At 44.3% G+C, this 16,432-nt stretch overlaps 1 protein-coding gene and 1 pseudogene across 2 annotated transcripts in view; one reads left to right on the forward strand and one right to left on the reverse strand.

Annotated features, from left to right (window-relative positions):
* MAPKBP1 (mitogen-activated protein kinase binding protein 1) overlaps nt 1-16,432 on the forward strand; it is a 51,738-nt gene that overhangs the window by 9,060 nt on the left and 26,246 nt on the right. The window contains exon 2 of the mRNA XM_080931380.1: nt 14,850-14,941. Coding sequence (XP_080787506.1) covers nt 14,850-14,941 — 92 coding nt within the window. The remainder of the gene's footprint in view (nt 1-14,849; nt 14,942-16,432) is intronic.
* LOC308431401 (small ribosomal subunit protein eS27-like) lies at nt 3,779-4,026 on the reverse strand (annotated as a pseudogene). The gene has a single exon. The product of its transcript is annotated as a small ribosomal subunit protein eS27-like (transcript).

The raw sequence follows: 16,432 nt of genomic DNA on the forward strand, positions 1-16,432 counted from the left end.
CACACGCACGCACGCACGCACACAAATACACAGGGCAGCTTCCTTACTTCAGAGAGAACTGGCTGGTGTCTTATTTGTAAAATTGGGTCCTGGTGCATTCCAGAGCTGTGGTGAGGCTTAAATGAGATTTAGTGACCATGAAAGAGTGCTGAGAAGCCCAAACAGCTTCACGGTTGTAAGGGATTGCTAATATTAGCAGAGCACAATGATTTGTGTACTGTCAAGGAACTTTTTCCTAATTTGCTGGTGATATTTAATTTCTAGTTTCCATTTGTGAGAAATCTCTTTTTTGCAGGCTTAACATCTTTTGTTCTACATCCTTAGTACCTTTTGTTTGACAACGATTTAACTTGTGTCAAGAATGCTAACTGAAAGGAGGGTTAGCAATGGTCTCTGTGTGTGTGTGGAGTATATGAGCATATGTGTGTACGCATGCTCACACTTGGAAACCTGAGAAGTCAGCTGTCCTGCACCATCACTTTCTGCCCCTGAGACAATATCACTGACCCTGGGTCCAGCCCAGTGACCAGCAAGCTCCAGCACTCTTCTCTTTGTACACGGTGCTGGTGATGTGAACTTGGGTCCTCGTACTTGTCAACAGGCATCCTTCCCACTGAACCATCACTTCAGCCCACTGTGCACTCTTTGATACTAACTACAGTATAATTTATTTCAGGACTATAGCAATTTCAGGGTTTGCTGCAGTTAAAAGTCAAACCAGGGGCCAGAAACATGGTTCCTTTATTAAGAGCACTGGCTGTTCTTCCAAAGGACTTGGGATCAATTCCCAGATCTACATGGCAGCTCACAGCCATCTGAGTAATGCCTAAGGTTCCAGGGGACCTGACACCTCCCTCTAGCCTCTTTGGACATATAGACATGTATGGGGTGCACAGACATAAATGCAAGAAAAACACAGATAAAGTAAGTAAGTCAGACTAGTGAACACAGGGGTGTGATGACCCCAATTTTCTATGTTAGATCAAAAGCTATTGCGGTTATGAGTATGTTTTCTAATAGCAATGCCTTCCATAAAGTAGAGAATTTTTTTTTTCCTTTGGAGAGGCCAGTTCAGTCTAAGAATTTAAACTCGGTGTAAAAACATATTAATTTTATAACCCACTGAGCTTTTAATTTGTGACTGCAGTGAAATTTTTATTTAAACAATTTTGTGGAACTGATACTTTGGTGCCCCCCCCTCTGTGTACCCCACTAAGTCTACATGAAGATTAGAGAGAATAGATATAGTCATACCTTACTCATGCTACTGACCCCACAGCTAGGATAATTTGCTAATACCAGAAGAAACACTTCATTTTTGTTGTTGTTCTTTTCTTCTTAAAAGATTTATTTATTTATTTACTTATTTTGTGTATGAGTGCTCTATCTACATGTATATAATGCATGCCAGAAGAGGGCATCAGATCCCATTACAGATGGTTGTGAGCCACCATGTGGTTGCTGGGAATTGAACTCAGGACCTCTGGAAGAGCAGTCAGTGCTCTTAACCTCTGAGCCACCTTTCCAACCCCATTGTTTTTTAAATAGTATTTTTCATATAGTGAAATCTTTGATGTTCTTCTAGGCGCTCTTGACAGAATGGTATACTTGTATGGAATAAAATTCCTTGTATCTGCTGAAAACAATAAAGTCAGTCTGTCTGTTGATGTGCAGTGAAGTGTAAGATGCATATGTAGAGCAACAGCAGATTGTAGAATGCTTTGGTAATGGTTACCTACACATTTTTGAAAACATACACATCTAGTAGTATATACATAGAAAAAGTAAGGCTGTAAACATCACTTGTGAGTCTTGGTTACCTCAGGAAGAGTTAGGTTATGGTGGACTGTCACTGTAATTTTGTAAGATTTGAACCTGAAGTAATAAGCCTGCATATTTTGCATCATTTTTATAAGTAGAAAAAGATAGTAAAGATGAAAATTTATTTAATTGGCATGTGTTTTGAATTTAAGTATAAAATATTTGAAATCTAAAATCAATATTTATCTGTTACACACAGATATTACTGAAAATATGTCCGTTATCAGCTTGGTGGGTTAGAATACACACAGACACACACACACACACACACACACACACACACACGTATGTGTATATGCATATGCATATATAAGCATTAATAGGATATAAAAATACTTTCTTGAGGGCTGGAGAGATAGATGGCTTGGTGGTTAAGACCACAGTTCACAACTGCCTGTAACTCCAGCTCCAGGAGATCTGACATCTCTGGTCCCATTGTCCTGCATTCATGTATACACCCCAACACACACACACACACACACACACAAACACACACACACACACACACGGGGGGGGGGGTGACAGAGAAACAGAGAGAGGCAAAGAGAGACAGGAAAATAATAAAAATAGAATCTTCAAATTTTCTCTTTGAGAATCCCTGATAACCTTGTAAATTTGAGATCTTTAAAAATATTTTCTTGTTGATGTTTAGTCAATAAAATGTTTAATGCTTTTAAGGCAATACATACTTTATGAAACGAGCTTACTCAAGGGTAATGTAGAGAAGCAAATAGTGAAGAAAATATTCCACAATCTCAACCCTCCAAGAGACCACTGAAAAGTCAGACTCAGGATATGCCATTTGAACTGATCTGCAGGAGAGCCAGGATTTCAGTGTGTGGTGGTGGAAGAAATAGAAGCTAAAGCCTGAGGCAACTTTTGGGAATAAAGAATAACCCAGATTGACCAATGTGCATGTTTCTTTTAGGGTAGTAGAAGGAAATCAAGTTTGAATCAGGCTGGTGAGGCAAGGCGCAAACATTTACTTAGTTGGTAACAAGGAGCCCTTGAAAGTTTTTGAACAAGAAAAAAGGGTAAATTCTACAGGAGGGATTGCTGTGAGTGCCCTTACTCCATCAGGAAAGTGGTAAAGGCCTCGGGACAGGGAAGAAGTCTTGTGGCACAAGTCTGCAGGCAGCTGGAGCACTAGAGCCTCCCCACACCCATCTGCCAGTCATACAGGCACTTCACCCAGGTCGGCTAGGCAAGGAAACAGTGAGCATTCTTCCAGTCAAAAACCAGATCAAGGGAAACACTCAGCTGTGTAGATTGGTAAATGCTCCTTTTTGGCTGCTGTTTTGGGACAGAGTCCCATATAGTTTGAGACTATATGAGATCTCAAACTTACTATGTAGCTGAGTTCCTAGTCCTCTTGCCTCTGACTCCCTGGAATTACAAGTGTATGATGCCACATCTAGCTTTAATTAGGCTTTCTGGAGGACTAGACTTCATTCAGTTCATAAAGCTCTGAGATTCTGCTCTTAGTATAGAGAAGTCAGACATTAGAGGAAAAACCCCCTCCCCCATCAGGTCTGAATTGAATTGTCTCATATCTTTGCTTTTCTGGTAACCATGGAAAAGTAAGGGAGTCAGAAGGCTTCCTCTGCTGAGAAACTGTGCTATTAGCTTACCAGACATGGGCACGTGCTGGTGACTGTGCAGTAACTGGCTCTTTAGCAGGGTCCCTTCATGCCCACTCCTTGGTCTGATACTTTCTTCTTCATCTGCGCAGAAAACCAGACTCTCTTCTAACACTGCAGGGTCAGCTCCCATGGAAACACGTGTTAGCTCTCCATATTGACCATAGGCTGCATGCAGCATAGTGCAGACATGGCTGGGTTCTGACCACATGTAGTAGTCCGGCATTAGGAAAGCTTCATCCCTCTTTTTTTTTTTTTTTTTTTAATCCAAAATGTGTTTATTGGGAAGGTTCCCACTCATCTTGAATCAGGGCCTTTCAGTGCTGCTTCCTCCTGAAGGAGCATCCTTCTGTCAGCCTGGCTTTCCCACCTGAAGGCTGACAGTGGAGCAGCCAACACACAAGACCACCGTTTGTGCATGGCTAAAGACCGTGGTGATTTTATAGTATCCTGGGCATTTCACGTCCATAAAGTAGGAATTGGGGCTCTGCACCAGGTGCTTTTTCTTGTGTTTCCTCTTCTCCTCTTCCAGAGAGGGATGAAGGAGATCCTTTGTGAGAGGCATGTTCTCGTAGGGAGGTCGTCACCGCTGGAAAGGCTTCACCCCTCTTTTTTACAGCCATCTAGTGAGGAGAAGCAAGAACCTATTTTTATAGACTCATTTGCTTTGTTTTTTGTTTTGTTTTGAGACAGGGTATCTTTCTATATTAACCTGGCTGTTCTAGAACTCACTATGCAGATCAGGCAGGCCTCAAATTCACAGAGATCCATCTGCCTCTGCCTCCCAAGTGCTGGGATTAAAGGTGTGCACCACCACACTCTGTCCAAATTGTGACATTAAGAGAAAAAAAAACATTAAAAATGAAACAACAAAAACATAGAAGCCAGGGCTGGGGAGATGACTAAGTGTTTAAGGGGTATACTGTTCTTGTAGAAGACCTCATTGGGTTCCCAGCACCCACACCAAACAGCTCATAATTGCCTTTAACTCCAGTTCCAGAGGACTCTGCAGGCATGCTTGCTTCCCCCCCCCCCAAATAAATAAATCTTTAAAGACTAAATAAAAACATGAAGCTAGTATGAAAGGCATGTATTGTACCCTGACCTTATCCTGATAACCTTTGTCATCTCTTTTCTAGTGATTTTGCTATGTTTTGAGATGGGTTGGCCTGGAACTCACTATTTACTATGTAGCCCAGGCTAGCTTCAAACTTATTATGGTCCTCCTGGCCTCAGTCTTTAGAACGCTAGGATTACAAATGTGTGTTACCTTGTTCAGCCTCCATCACTCCTCCAAACCCCCAGGCTGGGCTTGAACTCTTGGGCTCCTTAACTTTCCAAGTAGCTAAGACCACAGAGGCATGCCTGCTACTGTGCCCAGGAATCCTCTGCCTCCTTGGTTTTCAGACCTGTCCCTAATGCACATTGAAAGGTGAGGTGACTTCCTAGTGTATTCTTGTAGAAATGGTAACATTCTGTCAGTGTTGGAAAACCCAAACCTCTTCCTCAGGGCACCATGGTTTTTGCTTCCAGGCAGCCTGGACATACCTCCTGGTTCTTTCACTTGTTTACCTGACTGATTCTTTATCTGGGAAATGGGTATAATGCTAATCCTTCATAAAGTAGTCAAGAGTATTGCATTAGATACTCAGTGTGAAGTGCTTAGAGCAGTTCTTGACAGGTTATGTGTTCAGGGAGTGGTGGCTCTGGTTACTATAGAACCAGTCTACACAGACCCTTTTGTCCCCTCAAGTATTATCACAAGACTTGAAGTGCTAAGTTTTCTTCTTTGGTTCCAGCAGGGGTTAAAATTTGAAGAAAATGGCAAAATGCTTTAAATATAGTTCAAGCCAGATATAGTGGTGCATACTTCTAGTCCTAGCACTTAGCAGGGAGAGGCAGATGGATCTCTCTGAAATTGAGGACAGCCTGGTCTACATAGAGAATTCCAGGATAGCCAGGTCTACATAGAGAGCGTGCCTCAACATAAATAAATATTCTAGTTCAAAATCTGACTCTTAGGGTCACTTGGAAAACTTTATTCTTTCTTTATCTCTTTTGACACAGAGATCATCTTTGTTGTCCAGGCTGACCCACAACTCCTGGCCTTGAGCATTTCTGTCAGCCCAGAAGTAGCAGGGACTTTAGATGCTTTTAGCATGCAAATTGATACCCCTTTCTGGCATTTTTATTCAGAATCATGCAAAGCTAGCTGTGGTTTTGTCTGCCTGTAATCCCAGCTTACTTGGAGGCTGAGGTAGGAAGAGTGTTTGAGGCCAAGAATTTGAGGCCATCTAAGACACTTAGGGAGACCTGTCTCAAAAAAAAGTGGTGGGGGCTGGGAGATGTGTCAGTTGGTGAAATTCTTGCCATGTAAGCATGAGGAGCTGAGTTAGATCCCGGCATCTGCTTGAGAAGGTGGACACCGGCTCCCCGAGGCTCTCTGGCCAGCCAGATCATCTGAATAAGCAAGCTCCAGCTTAGGTAATAGAGTATGTCAGAAAGTGAGGTGGAAAGCTATAGAAGAAGATGCCCCATACGTGTGCGTGCATATACACACACACACATTCACACAGTGTTGCAGGTTAGGGGAGAGGGATGTAGGCAATGGGTGGAACTGCTCTTTGGGGGCTGTGGAGTGTCTTCAAGTGCGAGGCCAAAAGTGGGTAACCTTTATTCTAGTTTGCTGGTCTCCAGGGACTTGTGACTAGAGGATCTCTAAGATTATTTCTTTCAGGCAGTAGCAGATTGACCTTCCTTAGAAGCTGAGGCTATTTTGCTCCCAGCAAAGAGGACTTCACTCAGCTCCCATTAATTCTGAGTTGTTGAGCAGAAAAGCTTGGATTTCTGTCTTATTGGGGACATTGGTTTCTGGTGGTCTTTATGGAAGATAGTACAACTTTAAATTAGCCACAGCAGGTAAAAACCAGGCAGAGTTGAGAGGCAGGTCTGTTTGCCTGTCCTGGGAGGATCCTCCTTACCTCTGACCAGATGACACATTGGGCTCTGAATCTCCAGAGACCTTCTGCCTCCCAGGTTCAGTTACTGGGTCTCTGCACAGCTGCCTAGGTTTCTGTGGAAAGCTGGCTGGCTGTGGGCTCCTCTGTGGCTTTTGCATAAGTGGCAGTTTTTAGAACTGGGTGGACAATGTATTTTGTGAGATTAGAGTGTAGAGAACAGACAGGAGACTGTAAACAGTTTTCTTTAACCTGTAGGAAGGGAGTGATTGTAACAGGTTCTCTGGCATGCTTGTTTATGGAGACAACTGGCCATGTCTGTCTTGAGTGACTTACACCCCTGGGGTTTCTCACTTGTGCTGAGTGGGATTGAGAGACTGACTGGGAGGAGTGGAAGGAGGAAGCTGGAATCAGCCAGATGACAACAGAAGCAGATCACCTTCCTCTCGGTTGTTAGATTCTCACCAGTTTGAGGTCAGCCAAATCTAGATGACCCTGGCGTTTTTAAAGTGACTCTGGCTTCTAGTGCCCCATCTAGAGGGAGCAGTTCCTTTATAGCATGGGCAGACTCCTGATGTGGTGATCCCTCCCAGTAAGAAAGAAAGACAAAACCTTCCCTGTCTATGCCTGATCCAGGCAAGGAAGCCTGAGTGAGCAAGCAGGAGGCTGACCAGGCAGAGCTGTGTGTAGTTGAACCAGTGTGCACGGCTCTGTGGTCTGCCGAGTCCTATTTCTGCCTTCTCTGAGTGCTAGTGTTGACTGTTGCTCCTCCCTCTGTACTGCTGAGTACCTCATCTCTTCCACCGTATAAAAATAGGTTTTCTCCCAAGCTGTGCTTAGTCTCTCCCTCCTGTCCTCTGTCTCCTCCTGTCTTGTTGGGAACACTTCTCAATTCCTATTTCTAGCCCTAACCTCTCTCCAAGCTTTCATCCTGTTTGCTGCTCAGTGGGCTGCTCTGTAAGTTCCTTAAACACCCAGCACCTTGAAAGGATGGTGCCCTGCCCTCTGTGGACCTGGGCCCTGCTGTTGACCATAGCAATGCTTCACTTGCTAATTCTGAGCGTCAGAATCGTGTTTTATTGCCCTCTGCAGTTGTACACTGCCCATTTATTGCCAACTTCATTTGCTCTGTGGCTTTGGTCTGTTCCGTCGCAGCTGTCGGCCTGCTCGTCTAGATCTCGATACCTCTCACCTGAGTTGCTCTGCTAGCCCCATGACTGACTCCTGGATGCCTTTGTACTCAGTTCGTCTCTCCAAATGTAGCTTTGCTTGGGTTCCCCTCAAGGCCTCCAGAACCTAAAGATTGTAATTTGGCACTCAAGGTCTTTTTTGAGTAAGGTATAGTGGCACATGTCTTTAATCCCAAAACTCAAGAGGCCAAGGCAGGAGGATTGCCATGAGTCTGAGGCCAGCTTGTGCTGTATAGCAAGTATCAGGACAGCCAGGACCTACCTCAAACAAGCAATTCTTTCTTGTCGCCTTGTGTTCTACCTCTCTAGACTTAGAATTTTCTGGAACACAATTTTACCTGTTCTGTCATCCTTCTGTGTTTGCACCTGTCTAGACCCTGTGAGGAGGTCAGCAAGATGGACCAGTAGGTAAAGACACTTGCTGCTAAGCCTGATGACCCAGGTTTGACCTTTGGACCCACATGGTGGAATGAGAGTACAGACTCCCCCCAAGTTCTTTGAATGATGTATGTACACTACGGTACATAGGTGCACACAGAATCAATACATGTAATCAAATAAGTTCTGTCTATGCCATAGTGCCTAGTCTGAGTTTTGAAAGAAACTTCATCTCTAAATGCCAAGAAGACAGCCAGGAAGCACCACATCCCCACTCTGCACCACTAGCCTGGGTCACCTTCCATGAAAGCTTTCTTGTTTCCCTTCCCTGAACCTTTCCAGAGGTCACTATCTCCTTCTTGGGACTTTGTTCTTTTTGTGATCTTTGTCACACACTGGATTCCTTTGTGATCATTGCTGATGGTTTTAAGGAGTGTGGGTGGGACTCACATAGCATCCTAGTGGCTTTCAGACTTAACTAATTAGTTAATTTGTGGCTGGAGCAGACGACTCAGCAGTTAAGAGCACATACTGATCTCTTCTAGAGAACCCAAGTTTGCTTCCAGCATCCATGTCAGGAGGCTCACAACCACCTGTAACTCCAGCTCTAGTGGTGTCTGACATGTCTAGCTTCTGTAGGCATCTCATTCATACACACATCTGCATACATCTGCACACACACAGGAACACACCTGCACACAGATTATTTTTTAAAAATTAAAATTCAAAAGCAATTTATTTTTATTTCATACATATTTTAGCATACATGTATGTCTATACAATTTGTGTGACCTACCCTTAGAGATTAGAAGATGGCATCAGATCCCCTGGAACTGGACTTAAAGACAGTTGTGAGCCTCCTTGTAGGTTCTAGAAGTTTAACCTGGGTCCTGTGGAAGAGCAGCTCTTAACCGCTGAGCCATCTCTCCAGGGCCAGATTTCAGACTTTTGAAAATATCCATTAATATATTTTACATTGATCTAGCATATCTACATATCCTGAAACAATTTTTAGTAGCTGATTTGATTATGCATGATCCATTTTTATTCTGTTTATTCATTACTAACCGATTAATTTTAAATCCTGTTCCAAGTTGCAGACTCCAGTTGAAAATACTGTTTTGTCTAGTATGAGTATCTTCCGCCTCTGACCCACCTGTTCCCTGGCACTACCCTAACAACAGCCAGAAGGGCAATTAAGCACAGACTTTATTTCTCTTTCTTGGGGATAAACTGTTACAAAGCTACTTTACCCTTTTATGTAATTAGAGTGAGGAAGTATTGCCTACCTCCTCCCCTCTGGAGGGTATGATATCTCCCTGTCTATGTCACACTGGGAGTGGTGGGTGTGTCAGCTCTCTCTCATAGGCTACTATAGAACTCTGCCCTCCAGGAGCATTACTTCAGTGGAAAGATGACACCCGGTTTCAGGCTGGGAAGAGCTCTCCTCCATTTCAACACTCTCCACCCGCCAAAGCAAGAGCTGGCTCAGCCTCTTAACATGGCTGTCCTTCAGCTTTACACTGCATGTGGATATGTACATCTTGACAGGATATAAAGGGGGAGTCCTATTCTTGAGTCCTTGCTTCTGTAGAAAGTAATTGTATGTGTATGTGTGTGTATACTTAAAAATAAACGTGTATATATATTTCAAATATATTTAAATGAAGTTCACACACATGGCAGTAGAGTACAACTTGCTGGGCTGTGTTTTCACCTTCAACCTCATGGCTCCCAGGGATTAAAGTCAGTTATTAGGGTTAGCAGCTCATCTTTTACCCACTAAGTCTCCTCACCAGCCTGGGTTGGGTTTTATTTCACTCTCAGTTATAGTCCATCACAGAGGGAAGTCAGGGCAAGATCCCAGAGGCAGGAACAGAAGCAGTGGCTGTGGAGGAACTCTGCTTACTGGCTTGCTCCCCATGGTTTGCCAGGTTTGCTTTTTATACTGCCCAGGACCACCTGCCTGGCATGGTACCACCCACAGTGGGCTGGGCCCTTCCGCATCAGTCACCAATCAAGAAAATGCCTAACAGACTTGCCTACAGACAGTGTGATAGAGGCCGTTCCTTGTTGACATAAAACAAAACAAAAAACTAGCCAGCCAGCACAACTAGTAGAGTAGAACAACTCGATTAACTGAAATACCCTGGTTTTGGTTTTTGTTGTTGTTTGTTTTGCTTTGTTTTTTTTCTTTTCTGTGACTCATCAATCTATCATGTGCCTCTTTTGTCTTTTCTTATCCATTTCCCTCTTGCTCATCTCCCTAACTCTTCCCATAGGCATCCTCCATTTCTCCATCCCTCCATTTTTATAACCCATAGAGTCATTTTTGCGGTACCCAATTACTTGTTGGGTGTGGGGCCATTTACAGGAATGTCATGAACCTTCCTTAAAGAAAACCTACTCTAGGAGGCAGAGGAAGGCAGGCATCTCCAAGTTTGAGGTCAGCCTGGTCTACATTGTGAATTCCAGGACAGCCAAAGCTATGTAGAGACATCCTACCTGAACAAAATAAAATGAAACAAAACCCCCAAACAAGCCTGACTTCCCTCCCATAGCAGCCATTACCTGCCATGCTCACTCCCACACACCGCAAGATAGTGCTGACTGACTGAGTCTTCACAGGTCTTGAACAGGCCCCCACAGCTGCTTGGAGTCCATGAGCACAGTGGTCCTGTCATGTCCAGAAGGCATCGTTTTGCTCTGATCCTCCCCAGCCTTTGGCTCTTAAGATCTTTGCACCCCCTCTTCTTGATGGTCCCCTGGGCTTTGGGCAAGTGTGTGTGATGTTGAAGGTCCCATTTGTAGGTGAGAGCCAGGGATGCTTATCTGTACTCTGACTAGTTGTGGTTTCTTTTTTCTCTCCTTCTTTTTCTTTTCCTTTTTATTTTATTTATTTTTGAGATAGTCTTTCTGTGTAGTCCTGGTTGTCCTAGAAATCTTTATGTAGAACAGGTTGTCATCAAACTCCCAGAGATCCACCGGCCCCTGCCTCCTAAGTGCTGGGATAAAAGGCATACACAGCCATGCCTGGCTAGTTTTGAGTTAATCAACCATCCATTGTACAAAGAAATGTCCCTTAAGAGGTCTAAGGGCTACTCTAATCTATGGGTAGAGACATATGATTTTAGACATGTCTAGACATATAACATTTAGATAAACAGTACTCTGTTTATCTGACAGTATAATAGTAGTAGGTACATCATCGCGTTATGTGGGAGGTGCCTTGGATGGGGATGGAGAAGTGACTCAGCGGTAAAGAACACATGCTGATTTTGTAGAGGACCTAGGTTCAGTTCCTAGTAACCAGGTAGAGACTCACAGTTGTCTGTAACTCCAGTTCTAGGGATCCAACACCCTCTTTTGCTCTTCTCAGGCACCAGGTACACTTGTACACATACATCCATACATGCAAGCGATCATACACATGAAAATAAATTCACCGTTTTTAAGCCCATCCTTGAGGGCTCCTATGTGATAAGGAAGCATGTGGGAGGGAATATCTTATCCGCTATGCATGCTGTGAAGATAGACTAGCCCAGTAAAGTCTGGAGTGGCCCAGAGGAGCCTTTCTGTGCAGACAGCCTCTGAGCAAAGGCCTAACTAAAGTCACCATGAACATAGCTAAGGGAAGAACTGTTGAATCCTTGAATGCAAAGACACCAGAGATGTAAAAGAGGACACTAGAGTCGGCTTAAGGTCTTCGGAGGCTGAAGTAAAGGTGGAGGTGGCTGGGTAGAAGCAACAAAGAGAACACAGGAAATGATCTCAGAGAAATGCCCAGAGGCTGGGTGACTCAGGCCTATCCAAGTTGAAGTCAAATGTTTGAATTTGAACTTTAAGGGAGATAGGAGCCATTGGAAGACTTTATGTTTACAAGAACCACTGTGGCCTGCCATGTTGAGAAGACTGTAGCAGGCAGGCCTAAAGCTGGGAGAACATTTGGGAGTTACAGTCATACTCCAGCTGAGAGACAGGAGGCACTAGAACTTATTGCTACACAACTATCTCAGGATTCCTGGGAACGGGGAGAACCCTGGACTGACTGCCTTGTCCAAGTGCTCCCACTGCTGAGTCAAGGCGCCCAGTGCCTTACTGGCTGTGGGAAAGCTGTACATACATCAGTGTTGATGAGCTGGGGCCAGTTCACTCCTGCACACAACTGATGGCACTCAGTATGTTTAGCATTCGTGTCCGGGCTTTTCTCCACTTCATAGAGCAGAGGGAACCTCTACTACCTTTTAAGAGCAGACAGGGAAAACATTATCAGTGGGAGAGGGTCATTTTGCCAAGTCCTCCCTTTGTGTTGGAGTGTTACAGAATGAGCCTAGCTGCTGCAGGCATCAGGAGAGCTTGAGACTCTCAGACCCTTTGAGAGTGAAGCTCAGCCCAACCTCCCTGCAAACAGGAAGCTGGTTTGAGTTAAGAACATAAAATAAAAACCAGCTGATGCCCCTGAATGTTTTCCTTTGCTCCTCCTCTTCAGAGAGCCAAAGGAAACTGCTCCTCCTCCTTTGGATGACTACTTTAGAAAGCCAGAAGAAAAACAAAAAACAAAAAACCGTAAATCCTTTGAAAATAAGCCAAGGTTTTAGCCCATGAAAACTCTGCTTGTGGGATTTTCCTAGCCAGGAAGTATGTTCCTGTGTGCAGAGCCCTGAGAGGAAAGTGACAAAACCTAAAGGTTGCTGTGGGTGGGCCTGGGCCTCAGGCTGGCAGGAGGAAGTGTGTGGCGGTTTCCATGCTTAATCTCCCAGCTCATTTGTAGGTCATGAGGTGAACAGAGTGAACATGACTAGAGTAAGAGGAATATACAGAGTATAGTAAAGCGAACACTGTAACTTCGTATTGTTATAAAAATCAGACTTACACATACATGGATGGCACACTGGGTCACAGTAGAAAGCATGTTTCTTACTATGAAAACTGGTCTTTAGGGTATGCATGAACCAAACCAAATCGTCCTGCTTTGTCTTGTTGAAAATTGCAAACTAGTTTCAAGATTTTCTATAGAACTGGATTCTCTACCCACACAACACCTACTCACATTCCTATGAGAGGGAAGGGCTGCTGAGAACCAGCAGACTTGGTCTTTGGGACCAACACTGAAAGATAGGGAGGTAAGGGATTGTACACATATGCTCTAAAGGATTTGCTTTGAATTATATTGGCACGAAGAGAACTGGAGGTCTGTAGTTCACTGTACGTGGTTTAATGATCTCTGCACTCCGCATGGGGCATCATAGTGGCTTCAGATTCTCTCTCTCTCTCTCTCTCTCTCTCTCTCTCACACACACACACACACACACACACACACTAGCAATGCTCCTGAACACCCCTTCCTCTGGTAGGGATAACTAAAGGCAGTAGTCTCCAGAGGGTGAATTTGCACTCTGTAGTCAGCACCAGGTAACTGGAGCCAATGGGGCATTAGACTAAGAAAAGTAATGGAACAAGGCAGAAATTCAGACTCACTGTCCAGAATATTCTAGCATAGGCAGGCTAACATTAGGTTTAGTGGCACAGCCGGGCAGTAGATACGTGAGCAGTGTGGACCTTAGGCTGATGCACTGTAACTAAAGTGCCTGTTGCAGTTCCTGGTCCATATCCCTAAGAAGCTTACTTTCCCACATAATTCAATGGCCTTTGAGGATTTGTTTTTGTTGTTGTTACTGTTGTATTTAGGTGTGTGTGTGTGTGGTCAGAGGCGGGACCTCTGGAGCACTTTTGATTCTTCTCTGTTTGAGGGCAGTAAGAGAAGACACACCCAAAACTATCCCAGTTGACTGTGGGCTCCCGAGGCTGGACGCTGGCCTGTCACAGTAGACTCTTTCTGGCCCTGTATGTGGGTTACACACTCCTTGGCCCTCCAAGACTCTCTAGGTCAGAGTTTTCATAGGTGAGTAAGCTCCATCCACATGGGCTCCTTGCCCTAAATCAAGGAAGAACAAGGACATCCCTGAGGGAAGGCTCAGACAGGAAGTACAGACAGCCCTGGAGGGAACTAGAGCTGGAGTGACCAGAAAAACTGTGTGACAAGGAGTGCCATGGAGTGACAATTATGAGGTTATAGGGCAGTGTGGATCTCACTGAGCTCATCACAGAGGCACTAGTCAGTTAATTTGAGGTTAGTCTAGTGGGGTTTTGTGGCCTGCAGACAATGCAGGCCAGCAACACTGTTGATGAAGGTGGTGAGTGTCTCATGTGTCCTGTCTTCTCAGGCTCTTCTGGAATTTACACAGCTTCCCTTTCATCTCTGTGGGAGTTGTGGCTTAATAACAATAATCAGAGTACTGTGAGCATCTGTGATTCGCAAAACACAGCAGTAAGCCCTTCTTAGGCCTCCTAGGTTTCTAGATTGTTTAACTGGCAGACAAGGGGCGGTGGAGTCCTTTGATGGGATGCAAAGATCAAGGATGTCTGAGGTACCTAATTGATACCTAACATTCTTCTAGATCACAGTGGCCTTTGCAGGCTTGAAGGCCAGTGACCTCTTGTCAATCTCATAGACCCCAGATCCCAGCCTCTAGCCAACAATTAGTGCCTTCTTGCATTGGAAGAATTCTTGTTCCTCTTTGGTCATAAATCTGTACTTTAACTCATGTTTTCTTTCCCTTGGTAACAGCAGGTGGAGTGTGTTAAATGCAAGCAGCACTTGGCACTTACTACTGGCATTTTCATATATGGCCAAGAGGATTTTTGTCAGAATGAAGTCTGAAGAAGTCACAGACTGAATAAGGTTATAGGAAACTAGTGCTGCAGAGGATGGGTTGTAGAAGCCTTTAGCACTTCCCTCTAATGCTACTGTAACTGTAATCCTACTGTCTGTAAGTAGTCACTTCTCTGTCTTGCTCTAACAGGTGACCTTGGAGAAGGTACTGGGAGTAACAGTATCTGGAGGCAGAGGACTTGCTTGTGATCCTCGATCTGGCTTAGTTGCCTACCCAGCTGGGTAAGTGCCTTTCAGGAGATCTTATTATGTGAAAGCTTTGGTTTTTTGTTTTTGTTTTTTAACATTTTATTCTTTGGGAATTTCATATAATTTGGTTATATCCACTCCCTTCCCCTACTATTCCCACATCTACTCCACCTTCATACTATTTAATATTATGTTCTCTCTCTCCCCTTCCTCTCTCCCCCTCTCTCATTTTGAAGACTCATCAATTCAAATTTGTATTGCCTAACTACTCTTGGGTGTGGGGCTTATCCTTGAATGTGGTCACCCCTGGGGGGGGTCACACCTCTCTCAGCTGTCAGGTGCCAACAACTCCTTGGTTAGATGTGGGACTTTCGCCCACCATGTTATCATCTTGACTGGCTTGAGCTTACTGAGGTCCTGTGAATGCAGTCACACTGCAGTGAGTTTGTGGGCGCAATTGTCATACCATATCCAGGAAGTTTTACTGAAGAAGGTTACGTCCTCTGGCTCTTTCTCACCTTCCTCTGTAAAGCTCCTATGCCTTGGGGGAAAAAGCGAATTAAGATCAATGTAGAACAGTTGAGGTAGACAGGAGACTTCGGAAACCTCCTAAGAGAGACATCTAAGTCGGTGTTTTAATACCATTGCTGTGGAGAAAATGCATTCTAAGTCAAACTTCTTTATTGGGTGTTGTTCTTGCTGTGTCCTGTATTGATATTTGGTCATGCCTACCTGTCCCCACATACAAATTTGTATTTTTTTCTATACGGGATCCCCAACACCATTTTTAAATAAACTATTATTTTTTATTTTGTGTGTATTAGTGTTCTGCCTACACTTTGTGGGCCATGTGTGAGCCTCATGCCCGTGGAGGCCATAAGAAAGCATAAGATTCTCTGGGACTGAAGTTCCAGATGGTTGTGAGCTGCCATATGGGACTAAAATCCTAGTCCTTTGGAAGAGCAGCCAGTACACCTAACTGTTGATCCACTTCTCCAGCCCCAGTACCATCTTCTGATCCATAGACAGATTCATTACCCACCGCACCACTGGCCCACCTCCAGCACCATCTGTAATAACTACTTTCTAGTAATCTTAAATGTCTTTATTGTGATATGACACCAAATACTTAAAAATCTCTAACTCAGGGCTGCAGTAGTGCTCACTGGTGGAGTGCCTGCCTAGTCTCAAAGCCTTCATTTTGATTCCTTGCAAAATAAATATCCAACTCATAGACTTCACTGATCTCCCAGAGTCTGCAGCCATCACCACAGTCAACTTGAGAAGCTCCACGTAGTCATGTGCAATGCTCTGTAGTTCTAAGTACTTGAGAGGCTGTAGCAGGATAGCTCCTGAGCACAGGAGCTTGAGGTCGGTGCTGTTATCGACTCCATTATTTTGGAGAGAAAACTGAGATTCAAGGTGAAGCAGTTTGTTCAAAACCACATTGCAATAAAGACAATGGTCCAAGTAGCCTGACTATAGAGCTCTAGGCTTTTTGAGACAGGGTATATCTCTCTGTGT

The sequence above is a fragment of the Micromys minutus genome (assembly GCF_963924665.1).
Source record: "Micromys minutus genome assembly, chromosome: 17".
NCBI classification, from domain to species: domain Eukaryota; kingdom Metazoa; phylum Chordata; class Mammalia; order Rodentia; family Muridae; genus Micromys; species Micromys minutus.